Source organism: Triticum aestivum, chromosome 7D (assembly GCF_018294505.1).
Source record: "Triticum aestivum cultivar Chinese Spring chromosome 7D, IWGSC CS RefSeq v2.1, whole genome shotgun sequence".
NCBI classification, from domain to species: domain Eukaryota; kingdom Viridiplantae; phylum Streptophyta; class Magnoliopsida; order Poales; family Poaceae; genus Triticum; species Triticum aestivum.
This window is the reverse complement of record NC_057814.1, coordinates 161,972,209-161,989,790: the sequence shown is the minus strand read 5'-3', so window position 1 is coordinate 161,989,790 and position 17,582 is coordinate 161,972,209. Positions and strand designations below refer to the sequence as shown.

At 42.7% G+C, this 17,582-nt stretch overlaps 1 protein-coding gene across 1 annotated transcript; it reads left to right on the top strand.

Annotated features, from left to right (window-relative positions):
* Positions 1-8,155: 8,155 nt before the first annotated feature.
* LOC123168053 (UDP-glycosyltransferase 83A1-like) lies at positions 8,156-10,202 on the top strand. Its single transcript, XM_044585914.1, has 3 exons — positions 8,156-8,719; positions 8,921-9,456; positions 9,546-10,202. Exons 1-3 carry the CDS (start codon positions 8,248-8,250, stop codon positions 9,894-9,896), a joined length of 1,359 nt encoding a protein of 452 aa, XP_044441849.1. The 5' UTR covers positions 8,156-8,247; the 3' UTR covers positions 9,897-10,202.
* Positions 10,203-17,582: the final 7,380 nt, after the last annotated feature.

Sequence of the window (17,582 nt, the reverse complement as noted above, 5' to 3'; positions counted from 1 at the left end):
TAGGGAGCTCCTCCTCGTCACCTATTTCATCATGAGGGACAATAGGAGGGAAAGTGGAAACCTTTACCCTTTCATTAGTATTCCTTTTATATTCTATTGGTTTTCCCACCTTTCTATAGTTGGCAATATAAGCATTCTCATTGCAATTTACCGTGCAAAACATATAGATATTTTTTAGATTAGTTTCAATGTCGTCCGTGAGAATGAATACTTCAAACCAACTATTTTTATGTGTCAATTCATCAGTCCCCAAAAATAGACAAAGCTCATTATAAAGTTCAAGGTTGGTCAAGTCATTACAATATTTGGCCATGATTCGATCATGTAAAGTTTGCATTGGAAATTAAGATGACCATCCTTATTGCAAAGTTCACAAGTAATAGGACAAAGAGAACATAATTTTGTAGCAAATTCATCTATCACTTTGAGCAAAAAATTGGTCCTATCATGCTTATGCTCCTTACAAAATCTATCTTCCCATAGCAAATTCATCTATCACTTTGAGCAAAAAATTGGTCCTATCATGCTTATTCTTCTTACAAAATCTAACTTCCCTATAAGGCACGTCTTCACAAAGTTTTTCCACTCCAAAAAATTGACATGCTTATAAGAAACATTTTTGTCATGAGTTGTGCAATCATCATTAGCATTTGGGATATTCAAAGAATTCATACTAACGGCATTGCAATCATGCTCATCATTCAAAGATTATATACCAAACATTTTATTGAATTCGTCTTCTATCAATTGAGCACAATTTTCCTTTCCATCATTTTCAAGAAAGACATGATAAAGACAAATAATATAAGGCCACTTCAATTCCATTTTTTATAGTTTTATTTTACAAACCAAGTTATTCTTTCCGATCAATCTATCAAGTGTTCCTACTAAAATAACACTAAGTTATTCTTTCTGATCGATCTATCAGGAGTTCATACTAAAATAACACCAAAGCAAATCCACATTCATAATACTCAATCCAACACAAAGAACCTCAAAGATTGCCCCAAGATTTCTACCGGAGAAACAGAAGACGAGAACGTGCATCAACCCCTATGCATAGATTACCCCAATGTCACCTCGGGAATCCGCGAGTTGAGTGCCAAAACACATATCAAGTGAATCAATATAACACCCCATTGTCACCACGGGTATTCATATGCAAGACATATATCAAGTGCTCTCAAATCCATAAAAGTATTCAATCCGATAAAGCAAAATCTCAAAGGGAAAAATCAATTCATCACAACAAGATAGAGAGGAAGAAACACCATATGATCCAACTATATTAACAAAGCCCGCGATACATCAAGATCGTGACATCTTAAGAACACGAGAGAGAGATTAAACACATAGCTACTGGTACGAACCCTCAGCCCCGAGGGTGGACTACTCCCTCCTCATCATGGTGGCCGCCGGTGATGATTTCCCCCTCCGGAAGGGTGCCGGGACGGGCTCCCAATTGGTTTTTGGTGGCTACAGAGGCTTGCGGTGGCGGAACATCCGATCTAGGGTTATCTTCGGGGGTTTTGGAATATTTGGGAATTTATAGGGCGAAGAGGCAGTGCGGGAGGCCACCGAGGTGGGCACATCCCACCAGGGCGCGTTGGGGCCCCCAGGCGCGCCCAGGTGGGTTGTGCCCCCCTCGGGGAACCCCTCTGGTACATCTTTAGCCCACTGGATGTCTTCTGGTCCAAAAAATCTCCAAAAAGTTTTGCTGCGTTTGGACTCTGTTTGGTATTGATTTTCTGCAAAGTAAAAAACAAGCAAAAAACAGCAACTAGCACTGGGCACTATGTCAATAGGTTAGTTCCAAAACCTGATATGAAGTTGCTATAAAATGATTGTAAAACATCCAAGAATGATAATATAACAGCATGGAACAATCAAAAATTATAGATATGTTGGAGACGTATCACGGCGGTGCTGGTCGAGAAGGCATCATCCTCACTGTCTACGTCTGGCATCCCCTGCTCCGATGCCTGCTATTTTGCCTCCTCCTCCTCCTCCTTCTCTGGACTCCGGAGGAAAGACGACGGTATTCCAGCGGCGCTCCGTGCTTAGATATTTGGTAGAAGCTCAGACGGGACGTTTGAGGGGTGTCAGTTAGGCCGGACATATAGGACCGGTTTGAGAAGCCCGGCTCGATCGCGATTTTGTGACCGGTCATTAACCGGGTCGTCTGCCTGGACGCATAGGGGCATTTGAGGATCCCAGTTGTAGATGCTCTAATGAGTTGGCAGTTAGGTGTGAGAGAGATATGAGGAGAGAAATGGAAGAGTGGTGCAAGAGGATATGGTACAAGATGAATGCGGTGGAAAATTTTCTGGAACAAATAAACATGGTTGTTGCTATGGAAATGGTATGGTGGGTCCTAACGGGGACGCTTGGCACACTACTGAGATGGTCTATGCCCATATTGTAATCAGCCGATTGAGGGGGAGTTTTTTCCTTAGCAAATCTTTTCAGGACTACATACTGTTGGGGAACGTAGCATGCAATTTCAAAAATTTCGTACGCTCACGCAAGATCTATCTAGGAGATGCATAGCAACGAGAGGGGGAGAGTGTGTCCACGTACCCTCGTAGACCGAAAGCGGAAGCGTTTCACAACGCGGTTGATGTAGTCGAACTTCTTCTCGTTCCGACCGATCAAGCACCTAACGTACGGCACCTCCGAGTTCTGCACACGTTTAGCTCGATGACGTCCCTCGAACTCTTGATCCAGCAAACTGTCGAGGGAGAGTTCCGTCAGCACGACGGCGTGGTGACGGTGATGGTGAAGTGATCCACGTAGGGCTTCGCCTAAGCACTACGTGAATATGACCGGAGACGTAAACTGTGGAGGGGGGCTCCGCACACGGCTAACAATGTTTGTTGTGTGTTCTAGCGGTGCCCCCCTTCATATATATATATATATATATATATATATATATATATATATATATATATATATATATATTATATATATATAATATATATATATATAGGTTGGAGGGGAGGGGAGGCAGCCAAGGGGGCGCCCCAAGTAGGAGGAATCCTACTTGGGCACCTCCCAATTCGGCCTCCCTCCTTTCCTATTCCTATTTGGAGTAGGAAAGGAAGAGGGGGAAGGGGGAATCCTATTCCCTTTTTCCTTTCCTCCTTCCCCTTTCCTTCTCCAATTTGGCCAGCCCATATGGGGGGCGCACCAGCCCCTTTGTGGCTGGTGTGTTTCCCCTCTTGGCCCATAAGGCCCATATAGTTTGCCGGGGATAGCCCGGAACCCCTTCCGATGACCCGATACGTACCCGGTAACCCATAACACTTCCGGTGTCCGAATACTATCGTACTATATATGAATCTTTACCTCTTGACCATTTCGAGACTCCTCGTCATGTCCATGATCTCATCCGGGACTCCGAACAACATTCGGTCACCAAATCACATAACTCATATAATACAATCATCATCGAATGTTGAGCGTGCGGACCCTACGGGTTCGAGAACTACGTAGACATGACCGAGACACCTCTCCGGTCAATAACCAATATTGGAACCTGGATGCTCATATTGGCTCCCACATATTCTACGAAGATCTTTATCAGTCGAACTGTTATGACAACATACATTATTCCCTTTGTCATCCGTATTGTTACTTGCCCGAGATTCGATCGTCGGTATCTTCATACCTAGTTCAATCTCGTTACCGACAAGTCTTTTTACTCGTTCCGTAATGCATCATCCCGTAACTAACTCATTAGTTACATTACTTGCAAGGCTTATTATGATGTGCATTACCGAGAGGGCCCAAAGATACCTCTCCGATACTCGGAGTGACAAATCCTAATCTCGATCTATGCCAACCCAACAAATATCTTCGGAGATACCTGTAGAGCATCTTTATAATCACCCAGTTACGTTGTGACATTTGATAGCACACAAGGTATTCCTCCGGTATCCGGGAGTTGCATAATCTCATAGTCAAAGGAATATGTATAAGTCATGAAGAAAACAATAGCAATAAAACTTAACGATCATTATGCTAAGCTAACAGATGGGTCTTGTCCATCACATCATTCTCCTAATGATGTGATCCCGTTCATCAAATGACAACACATGTCTATGGTTAGGAAACTTAATCATATTTGATTAACGAGCTAGTCTAGTAGAGGCTTACTAGGGACACTGTGTTTTGTCTATGTATCCACACATGTATCAAGTTTCCGATTAATACAATTCTAGCATGAATAATACACATTAATCATGATATAAGGAAATATAAAATAATAACTTTATTATTGCCTCTAGGGCATATTTCCTTCACATACGATGCGTATGCATATGTCTAACAAAAAGCAAACGCATATGATAAAATATAGCAAGCATGCCCGTGCGTTGCAATGGGAGAGTAAACATTTTTTTATCCGAGACGCTATTTTAATTCCGATTCAATTTTGATTCTAACTCATCATATTGATGGTGTGCACCTACAACCACACTCAGGCGGCATCTGGGTGGTGTCGTTCGATACACAAGAGGCCGCGTCTATAAATTAAGTCTATTTTAAGAAGTGTATATGTGTCACCGTCACATGCAGCGGATGGAATACAAATTAAGATCGTATTTATCGGTTCCAAATTTAACTTCATGACTATCATAAGAATATTTTTTTTGCGGAAAGAAAATTATATTGTACGACTAATCAGGGGTACAGTCTGCCATTACAATATTGGAGATACTATCAGGACAAGATCCCAGCCAACACGCGGTGCGTTGCTGGGAGCGACCAAGAGCAGCAAGTTCATGGCCAGCCTGAACTTGTGAACGAGCCACCTTCTTGATTAGTACTTCTCTGTCTCCTTGAATCAAGGCAGCAATTTCCTTACAAACATTAACGAAGGGCGAGCGATTCGAGTTGGCTGTGCTTATCAAACTCACAGCTTCAGCACAATCTGTCCAGATATTTTTAAAATAAACCTTCATGTACTTCTGATGTTCATGAGTTTTATAGGTGTATGTACATCCTATGAAAATTGTTTGTGTATTCACTACAAAGGGAAATTATGTAGTCTGTTGGTAAGTACGTGCATGGATTTCGCCAAGAAAAGATACGTACATAGGGTCTTATATCATGGGACGTGTAGAAAGAGAGAACCTAGTGCAAGTACATGCCGAAGGATTATATTCGATTCACTATATGATCATTTCACTTGCTCGCTCATTGCCAACTAGGACACAACATTGTGTGCGGCATGTTCACTTGCAATACGGATCTACGCCTGTACGAAATAAAGACGAATTATGCGCTATCTAACATGTAAAATGGCATTATATTCACATTCTATAAATTTTTCTAATACAAATTTCATATATAACATATTAAAATTGGAGTTACGATTTAAAAGATATGGTTAATTAAAAATATTTATTCTGAATGGACCGCAGGATGATTAACATAGATATCAGGGGGGTTATGTAAAACTAAAAGATAATTCACCGTGACTTAAAGTTGAACCGTGGGTTAATTAGCATAAACAGCAGGGGGGTTTGTATATAATGAAAAAATGGTTCGATGTGCCTTAAAGATGTACTACAGGTTAATTACTGAAAAAGACAGGGGGTTTTCTGCAAAATATGCGACAGATGGGCAGAAACACTGCTGTCTTTAGAAACAATTCCTTAAGACTATCTTAAATTTCATTTTCTTATTTGACACTGAAAACTTCTTCTTCCCTATCTAATAACAAGTCTAAATTTTGTGGCTTTTATGACATTTTCGTCCATTTTAAATCTAAATGACACCTGAAAAGTCCATTTTGCCCCTCATGTGGTGTGTGTGGGGCAGTAGCACACACATGCAACATCAGTGCAAGGGCAGTAGCACACACGCAGCAGTACATACACACGCACACGCATGCAGCACACTCATGCAGCAGCGCACACACATGCATCACACTCATGCAGCAGCAGCACAGCAGCACACGCATGCAACACAACACACACATTCAGTAGCACACTCACGCAGCAGCACAGCCCGCAAACACATGCAGCAACATGGACACACGCAACAACGCGTAGCAAACACACACGCAGCAGCAGTAGCACACACGTGTGTGCACGTACACACACGCACGCTCACAAACATACCACATGAGGGCAAAAGTGTTTTTTAGGTATCATTTAGGCTTAAAAAGTGTCATAAAAGGCATAAAATTTAGACTCATTGTTAGATAGGGAATAAATCATTTATCGATGTCAAATAGGCATAAAATTTAGACACGGTGTTAAATAAGGAATTTTCTCCTCTCTAGTAGGTACTCCCTCCTTTCCAAAATACTCCCTCCTTTCCGGTTTATAAGGCTTATCTCAAAATTTTAGTTTTTTCATTTTATAAGGCTCAATTGGTTGTTCTCCATCACATATTCAGATTCCAAGGTGCATTAAATCATTACATGCAAGTATTAAGAGAAAATTGACCAATGCATGTACTTTATGCATGCATGCATTGCAATTAATGCATTGGTAAACATAATTTTTTAAGGAAAACAAGAGCATTAATTGGGTGCTTTTGCAAACTCAAAAAGTATTCTTTTTTTGCATGGTAATACGTGTCTCATTTATAAAATAAAGATCCGGTTACAAGCCACGTAAGCACCAACATTACAAGACTGAAAAGATAGGATAATCCTATGCAAAATACCAGCGCCTGTTCCTCTCCTCCGACACCACCGAAGCGGCCATCAAAGGGAAAGAAAACAAATCACCTCTTCACCCGAGCTCGACGCGGCTCCATCGCTGATCAGCAGCTTTACGGACCTCGAAAGTAGTTTGCCAGAAGCAAAACCATTGCCGTTGAAAGAATCAGACCGGGGCAACATGTCCCCGGACACGCCATCGAACTCTAGATCTGACACCCCCGCACGACAACGACGTCGAAGGAGGAAACCAGAACTGTCAGCCACCAACCACAAACCCAGCATGGGATGCACCATCTTCCAGCTGTCACTTGCGCAGACAACCGTCTGCGCATATTCCTGGACGATAAAACCTCCCTGCTCCACCATGACGTCGGAGACAACGCCACAGCAACGGGGACAGAGCAGAAGGAGAGACACACCTGATGGAGTCGCCGCCGCCGCCTCGCCGACACCATCCATGAACCCAAACACAGCCGATCTGAAGGATCGGCAAACACACGATGCCATCAACTCCGAGACGCCGCCATGAAGGACACCGCCGGTGTGGGAGTGAAGCTGAGGCAGATTTATTCGTTCGGGCGCCGCTCCCACCACCCTAACGGCGCACCACGACCTACAAATCCAAAACCTAACTACAGAGCGGAGGAACGGGGTCCCCCCTCCCTCCTGCCGCCGGAGCAGCCGGACGGAGAGGGGGCCAACGCCCTGGCCGGCTGAGATCGGAGGAAGAAAATCGCCTCCCTAGTCGCCAGGTGTGGCGGCGGCTAGGGTAGGGAACACAACTACAAAAAGTATTCCACCACTCATCATCTACCTTGGTTGGTGAGATTTTTGAATTGAGCCCTATAAACCGGAAAGGAGGGAGTATAGTGCTTCCTCTATTCCCGTGCTTCAACGTTGACCATAAATTTAACCAACGAGACCGACTGCGACGGGAGCAAAAGTTATACCAGTGAATTCGTATTGAAAAAAGTTTTCAATTATATAATTTTTTCTCCCGCCGCAGTTGGTCTCGTTGGTTAATTTTATGGTCAAAGTTGGACTTGGGAAGCATGGGCGCACTCTATTTTGGAATGAAGGGAGTATAGATAAGCATATGTCATTGCTTACCTAGGTTAACTTACTTACTATTTGTATCCAACTCGTATTAAACATAGTTTGTTTTTAATTTGTTATACAGGTGTTTGCTTCATCTTTTTACGACAGTATACAGGTGTTTGCTTCTTCTTTTTTCGAGAGCACGGGTGCTTGCTTTTCAGTACTGTACATATGGTTTCATTGAATCAAAGGTGGTTCAAATCGTTTCCTGTTAGTACGTTGCATGAGTCCTGGTGGTAGTTCAAACAAATTTGCACAAGTTTCGGCCATATACCAGACGAAAAATCTGTACGCCGCACCGAGTCCCACGGTAGGACCACTGCATCTTGCAGCTGCCGGCCTCGATCCGCTGTACACTGCAGACCACAGCGAAGTGACTGAGCGACAGTTCCACGCTAAGCTCTGGTAGTAGCTACGTACCAAACTCATCCAAAACTAGCTCGGTACACGGCCGATCACTTCGGTTCGGCATGGCCACGGCGGCGCCTCACGTCATGGTGCTGCCGCTCGCGGCGCAGGGCCACGTGACCCCGCTCATGGAGCTGTCGCACCGCCTCGTCGAGCACGGCCTCGAGGTCACCTTCGTCTGCACCGAGCCCACCCATGCGCTCGTCATCGACGCCCTGCGACTGCGAGAAACCACCGTGGAGGGGATCCACCTGGTCTCCATGCCGGACGGCCTGGCCGACGGCGACGACCGCAGGGACCTCGGCAAGGTCCTGGACGCGCTCTCCCGGTGCATGCCGGGCTACGTGGAGGAGCTCGTCAGGGAGAAGAAGGTGACGTGGCTCGTCGCCGACGCCAACCTGGGGTCCTTGTGCTTCGAGGCCGCCAAGAAGCTCGGCGTCAGGGTCGCTTCCTTCTTCCCGGCGTCCGCGGCATGCCTTGGGACGCTGTCCAGGATTCCCCAGCTCATAGAGGATGGCTTCTTCGACGACAAAGGTACGAGAATCTCCTGAATTTTCTCAACGATCAAACGAAAAAGAAAATCAAGGCTGGGATTTACGCTTTGTACTTGTCTAAGCATCAAATGTCACACAGATTAAGATCGGAAATGGCAAGATCGCGTTTTTTTTTTCTTGAGGCAGCACGTCAAGATCAGAGGATAGTGTAAATATGTGATGTCTGAATATATAAATGCAGGCTTCCCGAAGCGACGAGAGGCGGTGGAGCTGGCCCCCGAGATGCCGCCGGTCTACACGTCGCACATGCTGTGGAGTGTCGACGGCGGGCCCGAGGTGCAGCACGTGGTCTTCCAGCTGGTGTGTCGGAATACCGAGGCGGCCAGCCTCGCCGACGTCGTCGTGTGCAACTCGTTCCTCGAAGCGGAGGCCACGGCGTTCGAGCTGTTCCCTGACATACTGCCCATCGGCCCGCTGCTCGCCGACCCAGGAAAGCCCGTGGGGCAGTTCCTGCCGGAGGACACGAGATGCCTCGGCTGGCTCAACGCGCATCCCGTCGGCTCCGTCGTGTACGTGGCGTTCGGCACCTCCACCGTCTTCGAGCCCCGCCAGTTCCGGGAGCTCGCCGAGGGGCTGGAGCTCACCGACCGGCCCTTCCTGTGGGTGGTTCGTCCGGACTTCACGTCCGGCGCCGGCATCAGCAAGGCGTGGTTCGACGAGTTCGAAGGCCGCGTCGCCGGCAAGGGCATGGTCGTCAGCTGGTGCTCCCAGCAGCAGGTGCGCGCAGTCGGCATCCTCTTGAGTCTTGACCATTGATTCTATTGTGACTTGCATTACATGATCCATCGTGATGTTCGTATTGCAAGGTTCTGGCGCACCGGGCCGTGGCGTGCTTCGTGTCCCACTGCGGATGGAACTCGACCATGGAAGGGGTGAGGAACGGCGTGCCCTTCCTGTGCTGGTCCAGACTGAAGGTCGACCAGTACACCAACCGGAGCTACATCTGCGACATCTGGAGGACCGGCCTGGCCGTGTCGCCTGGCGAAGATGGGGCTGTGACCAAGGAGGAGGTGAGCACCAAGCTGGAACAGGTCATGGGTGACCATGGCATCTCGGAGAGGGCACGGATGCTCAGGGACGCCGCTCGCAGGAGTCTCGGCGAGGGCGGCTCGTCGTATGAGAATTTCAAGAGATTCATTAGCCTCCTAAAGGAGTGAGCTGTGTTTCAAATTTACTTTGCCGGTCAGGATGCTCGCTCCCAGTGATCAGATGTTTGTACACCATTTTTGCTATCTAAGAGGAAGATAATGATGCCGCAACGTGAGTCTTGGTGGCGGCCTGGCGGGAGCCAAGCATTTAGGGAATAGGGAGTAATCGGTCCGTTAGCATAGTGTAGTAGACATACACATGCCGATGCATCAACGGGCCAGAGCAGAAAATTTTTCTCTCACATAACCTTTTTTTCCTTTTTATTAAATAAACCAGATGTACTTTTTTATATGAAAATCCAGATGTGCTGAAGACAGGCATACGAAATGTTTCCATTAAATAAGGGCACTTAAGTAATATTGAGATGCAAAAAATTCCCGCAAATGAACCACTTGATTTGATAAACAGGGAAGAAAAGCTCGGATAAAATATATTCCTTTAAAATCCAAATAAATACCAAACAGGTGCTAAAGTTTATGAAAGTTTTCCCTCGCTCGTTTGGTTACACGTACTGGTTTTGTCCATTTTGTTTTCTTTTCTCTTTTCTTTTATTTTCTTTTGGTTTTTAATTTTTCTTCGCTTTCATTGGTTTTCTTCATTTCTTTACTGGTTTTTTTTCTTTCTTTGTTATTTGTTTCTTTCTCCATTTACATTGGCTTTTCCTTTTCTTACTTCTGGCATCGACTTTTTCACATACATATTCAACATTTTTTATACATGTTAACATTTTTCCATCTGCATGCTACATTTTAAATTTTATATGTTTTATTTCAACTTTTTTCCGTCCGCATGGTACATTTTTGGTATAGATCTGTACTATTTTTTACATAGATGTTTAAAAAATTTCAAATACATCATTAACTTTATTTCAAACTTATATTTTTATGTCTACTTTTTGCATAAATTTAATACATCTTTTGTATACACCGGGAACATTATATATATATATATATATATATATATATATATATATATATATATATATATATATAAATATATTTTCCAATACATGATTAACAGTTTTTAAACATAGTTTTTATGTCTACTTTTCCATAAAAAAATTAGTTTTTTTGTAACTTTTTCTATACATGTTTAATATTCTCCAAATACATGATTAATTTTTTAAAACTTCTATCTTCTATGTCTACCATTTTCCATACACATTGTACATTATTTACTCCATTCATTAGGAATTTTTTATATACACGTTTAACATTTGTAAAATAAATGATTCATATTTTAAAACATATATATTCGTCATGTCTACTTTCCATAAACATTGTACAATTTATGTACAAATCGGGAACATTTAAAAAAACATATGTCTACTTTTTCCATAGATATTTTGCATTTTTTGTATATATCAGTAAGATATTTACATACATGTTTAACATTCTCCAAATACATGATTTACTTTTTCAAAAACTTCTATTTTTCATGTCTAATTTTCTCCATACACATTGTACATTCTTTATTCATCAGGAACATTTTTCGTATGCACACTTAACATTTTAAAAATACATGATTAATATTTTTTAAACATATATTGTTTACGTCTACTTTCCGTAAACATTGTACAATTTATGTATATATAGGAACATTTTTTATGCACATGTTTAACATATTTCGAATACATGATTTATATATGGTAAACATATATTTTTTTATGTATATTTTTTCATACACATTATACAATTTTCCTATACATTAAAAACATTTTTTACACACATTTAACTTTTTCTAATGCGCAATTAACATGTTTCAACTTTTGTATATAAAGTGATTTTTGTAATAGATATATTCATGATAATTCAAAATACAAGAAAAGTAATATAAAAAACAAATGCAAAAATGTGAGAAAAGTAGAAGAATATACATTAGCAATATTTCTCTACACATTTGAATTTTTCTGATGCGCAATTGACATGTTTCAACTTTTGTATATAAAGTGATTTTTATAATAGATATATTCATAATAATTCAAAATACAAGCAAAAGTAAAATTAAAATTAAAAAATAAATGGAAAAATAGAAGGAAAAAAAACGTTGAACGTATGTGGTCCGCACTGGGCCGGCTAATTTGACGACTACATGAAGCGAGACGTCCAACTGTCTCTTGTCAAGTGAGACATAGAAGAGCAAGAAACTAAGGGTTACCCCTTGCGGGACTCTTGCATGGGCATTTTTGTGATCTGGGAGCGCCACCAAGTGATGCATCGAGTCGCCACCATATGTCACGTGTTGGGCATTCTCTTTGGATTTTAGGTTTTTTTATTGTTCTGCGAGCATTTTCGACTTTCTACCTAGTTTTTCCTAAGTTTGGAGGATTTTTTTTTTGAAAAGCGATGCTTTTTCTGCCAGAGGCACGAGATGTACTTCCGTAAGAAGCACAGCTATGCTTCCCAAAAAGAAAAAACCACAACGTGTGTTTCCACTCGTGAAGGCACATATTTGCTTCCGCAAGAGGGGCGGGTTGTGCTTTCGTTAGAAGCACAACCTGTGCTTCCACGAGAAGCACAGATGTGGTTCCACAAAAAAAAGGGAAAAGCAAAGAATGTAGTTCTGCGAAAAGGACATGTTTGTTTTCGTGAGAAGCACAACCTGTGCTTTCAAAAAAAGTGAAAACCACAACCGGGCTTCTGGGCTCCGGTTTTTTCTTTCTTTTTCGGTATTTGTTTCTTTTTGCCGGTTTTTTTTATTTTTGCTTTTTTCCACATTTTTTTGTGTTTGTCTTTTTTTTTCTTTTTTGGGTTCATAAGAATAAAAGTTCATCGAAACTTAGTAACTTGGGATCTAGTTTAGAAGATCTCAACGCAAAAAAATCCAACAGTAAAAATGATACGATATTTAAACACACGGTTCTGGAGACAAAACATTTTGAATAAATAAATTTATGAAAAAAGAAAAGCTCATAGGTTGCGACAAATGACTCACATACAGTGTGACACTTGTGAGCACTTGAAAAGATGAGGAAGTGACCTTCAAGGAGGTAACCATTAACAGGCGACTTGGAAGACATAGGCGAGCCCTTGCTAGACTAAGCGCCAACAGTAGCACGGCAGACGAGTTTGAGCCCACACTTGTTCAACAAAACAATTAAGGACATGTACAATGGTGCTATTTTAGCAGTGCCACGTAGGATAAATGCTGAGGTGGAGAAAAGAGAAATCATAAGAAAAAACTTGTCTTCTCTTATTTAAGAGATGATCTCTTAGCACAATATGTCTCACCAAATATTTAGGAATAACTAGTTACTGAAAATAAGGTTAAAAGATAATCCATTATAGACATGTTTTTTTTATCTTCTTTAAATTATATGCAAGTCTTAAGCACTGTACATGCCCTCCGCTTCACGCGGTGAGGACGGGAGAATAGGGAGCACGGCACGTTTCAACAGCCTTGGTACGCATGTGTGTGTGTGTGTGTGTGTGTGTGTGTGTGTGTGTGGGGGGGGGGGGGGGGGGGCACCGGCGTGAGGGCCAGCCATGCCACAGTGTCCAGTGTCCACACCGGCGTGGATTGTTCACTCTGCGCGCACACTCCACAAGTCAAAGTGGTCACTGATTGTACCAAAAGAAATGGTCGGTGACTGCTCACCAGTCTCACCCAACGGTGCGGCGCCGCCGCGCTTTGCGCAGTCCGCACGGCGGCGTCACACGCGCCCGCCGAGCTTTCCTTACCCGTCGCGGCCTGGCCGTGGGGGGAAAAATTCACTGTTTTAACCTTTTTTCTTAACTTAAGCACGATTAGACTCTATGTGCAAAAGTTTTTCCGATCTGATCATTTTTCAACCGCCATTGTCTTTGGCGGTGGATTTACTTACACCGTCACGCCCGTTTGGTGTGAAAAGGACCTTACCGTCATGGTCTTTGGCGGTAGGTGCATGCATGTAATTATAATAAGGGCACACATACAATAAAAGATCTGTTTTTTCCAAAAAAGACCCTACCGTCATAGGCTATGGCGGTAGGGTAACACATCCTGCCGCCATAGACTATGGCGGTAGGGTCTTTTTTTGCAAAAAATGAAGGTGACGGTGCAGTTAAGTCCTACTGTCAAAGGCCTTGACGGTAGGATGTGTTACCCTACCACCAAAGACAATGACGATATGAAAAGGGTCGGACCCGAAAAACTTTTGGACATAGGATCATATCGTGCAAACAGTGAATTTGGCCGCCGTGGGCGGAGTCGCAGCTTTTCCCTTTCTCTTTCCCAGCCTCGACACCGCCACGCAAGCTAAGCAGCGGGACCAACGGCGAGAGTGGGGCTCCTTTTTTTAGAAGAGTGAGAGCAGGGCTCCTATTCTCGGCTCATAGCGAGTGACGGCCCATGTAGTGTTTTTTTAAATACAATTGGCCAGTTTTTAGCTGGCTTCTTATTCCAGCTGGGTTTTTTGTATTATTTCTTTTATGAATTTAAAAAATACTCATGATTTTAAAATACTTTTTAATTTCGTACAAATATTGTGAATTTTAAAACATGTTCATGCTTTGTAATACATATTCACTATTTTTAAACAAATGTACATGAATTTTGGAAAAATATCACGAATTTTAAAATATTCATGATTTTAAAATGTTTATGAATTATCATCAGATAATTTTCCTGATAGAGTGCTTCGTCCAACCTTCCATAATTTTCCTAATCGTCATTTGTTGAAAACCGCTCCACCTTTTATTGTCTTACCAAATAAACTTATGTTTTCTTTGGTAAGCTAATAAATGATTAAAAATAAAATACAAAAAATATACTTAGGTAGGTAAATCACGTGCAGGATTTGTTAAACATTTATTCATATAATCATATTAATATGCCCAGGTAAATCACAGGCTAACGTCTTAGAATATTTATTCCCGTTACAATGCACAGACAATTATCTAGGGAAATAAAAAGCAAACAGAAACGGAAATGGAAAAAAGAAAGAAAATTGGCAAAAAAGAATAAGTGAAGAAAAAAAACGGAAAACCCGCGGTGGGAAACCAGAAAGAAAAAAATGGAGGAACGGTGGGAAACCGGATAATTGGAGGTTAAAAAAGACGACTAGTTGGGGCGCGCGAATCCCTTTCTTTATCGTGAATTCGACAAGGAGAGCCCACGAACGTCACTTGCGATCCCTTGAGGAAATTCCACCATAAACATTTTGGTAAAGTCGTGCTTGCTTTTACTGTCGACACGAGGTCACGATCCTGCCAACCAAACCACCCTCCCTATGATCACCCACAGACCCACTTTGCGCTAAGCATTCCATGTGTTTACGTGAGATGCCTTTCCCTAACCCCATGCATTATTGCCAGAGCTGCTTGGTTAGTTTAGCAGCTTAATTAGCATCGTCGGTAATAATTGGCATCCTCCCTCCCTTCCTCGTTACTTTCAGCTATTGGGTGTGCCAAGATGGACAGCTCGGTCCGCATTGTTTTCAGCCAACTACCCGAGATGTCGAAAGATTGTGACACGAAAAAGCGGCGAAGGAGTAAAAAAATGTAACAAGAAAGTAGATGTGCTCGTGTATATCGTGTATGGTGTACGCGCATGAAGCTCGCAGCCCAGCCTCTCCTTGCTGAATCATATCATGGTGTGCGGGCTTTTGTCTCGTGCTATATCGTCATGGCCTTGCCACGTTACATTATTGATCAGGTTACGGAAACATCTGTTTGATCAACAGATTCTGTACAGTGGGTGCTGAAGATTCAGTGGCACAGCCAGCGGCCAAGGGTAGATGGACAGACAGATAAGCCTCTCCGTACGTAACCTACAGTCCCCAAATGCCTGTCAGGTCGATCATTGTCAGAAGCACAGTAGCATCAGCAACCTGCTCCTTGATGCTACCGCCGTCCTCGTGCTTCTCAAGATTAAGCTATGAATTACTCCCTGACCAACCAAGCTCAGAAATATCTTACCTGCTGCTGTCTCTCATTACAAACACCTACTCTCTCTTCAAGCTTGGATATGAACAGTTAAGTGCATTTTTTTCATTTCCTCTCGTCGTATTCTACCGGCAACCCCCAGAAATTTGGATTCCTGTGATCCGAAAAGGCACCAAGAAGCTGCTCATAGATAGATAAAGGTTCACGAGCCTGCCTACCAACCTGATTGACCACCGCGAGCTAACTGCCTGCCATCAGCATCAGCAGCACTAAACAACACTGGCTCCGCGGATACTGCACAGCTTTAAACGCAAATCTCATGGGCCAAACGAGAGCACTACATAGGGCTTAGGATAATATGCTGTTGATCTCTAGCTAAACAATCAATAATCGCGCATGAAGTCCTCCACTCGCATCGGATGGTTGGTGTGCTAGCATCGGCTCAACGGCACCGCACTGCGTGCCCTCCTCTGCTTGCCTAATCACCTTGCTCCTCACGCAACAGAGCTAGCTAGATATCAGTCCGCCAATGGAGCAAGCGGACTGGTAGCGAGGGACGATCTGCACGAACCCATACGTACGCACTGACGGAAAACTTGGACCTCGTGCTTCCCTCTCGATTCTCTTGTCGGCATATTGCAACTCGAAACTATTCTGATGTTCCAATTTCCAAACACCTAAGCATACATCCAATGTACGACTATGTGTCTGTTCTTGTTTCTAGTGATAGCTCAAGTCAGAACTTGGAACAAATGGTTTGAGCTACATCCGGTTTAATCGTCGACCAGAATTTTTTGCAGTTTCTCCTAGTTGTAACATGAGAGAGAGAGAGAGAGTTGGCCGGATACTGTTTGGTTTGAGGTTTATATCTGTGTTGCAAAAGTTGTGTTTTCTTTGCCTCCCTACCTTAAGGGGTTGCTATTTCTGAATCGACTGAGTTGCACCCAAAGATATGTGGGAATTGTAGGTGCATAAATATGCACTGCCAAGTTCCACATTTCTGAAATACCAAAAAAACACATAATTCTAAAAGTGTGTAAACGCCTTGTTTCCTTTGGATAAAAACAGAATCAGCAGTCCACTCCATAATTCCTTTTCATATTTACTGAAAGAGTTAAACTGTTTCAGAAAGTTCAGAGTCTGCATGGTTTTATAAATTTTTCCCACAGAAGGAAAAACTCAGACCAAGCAATTCAAGATGGATTTTTTGTTTTATCAAAGTAGAAACATAATTTTATTTTGCAAGGAGATCAGAAATATTTGCGTTGCTGCATTTACAAATTACTGTGGCCATCATAGTTTTAGTTTCAATGACTGACCGCAGATTGGTGCATAGCAAGTGAAACAGTTAAGTCAGCTAGCTTAACAGTTGCCTGAATATTATAACCTCTTCTCCGTTAGCTTAATGATCAAGATTTAGCCAGTGATGCTCATATGGCCCCTCACAACATCTTATCAAAGTCTGTTATGACGTTCCACGCTCCGTCGCTTTAGAAAAGCATGCATTCTGTTTATGTTAGATGCCACATATCTTTCCTTCCTTTTTCAGCTCTTCTTTTCCTCCCCTCCTGATGACAGTCACTAGCTACTCTCCAGTATGGTTAGCAAGCCTCTTTTCAACGGACGTCACCTCCACAAAGCTACGCAATTGGCTACCCTCAGTTCACTTCAATATTACTCAACTGATACAGGAAATACATCGGAAACCATATTATACCGGCTTTAGAATTGCAGCCTGAAGATACTAGAACGAGCTTGGTTGTGACACTTAGATGCTTAACTTATAATTACTTTGTCAGTTCATCATACTTTCTTAATTAATCAACCAAA

Bases quoted from the DNA above. Each gene is read 5' to 3' on its own strand.
- LOC123168053 (XM_044585914.1), top strand. From the start codon at position 8,248: ATGGCCACGGCGGCGCCTCACGTCATGGTGCTGCCGCTCGCGGCGCAG. The intron at 8,720-8,920 runs GTACGAGAATCT...ATATAAATGCAG, and splicing joins TGGCTTCTTCGACGACAAAG to GCTTCCCGAAGCGACGAGAG. The intron at 9,457-9,545 runs GTGCGCGCAGTC...TCGTATTGCAAG, and splicing joins GCTGGTGCTCCCAGCAGCAG to GTTCTGGCGCACCGGGCCGT.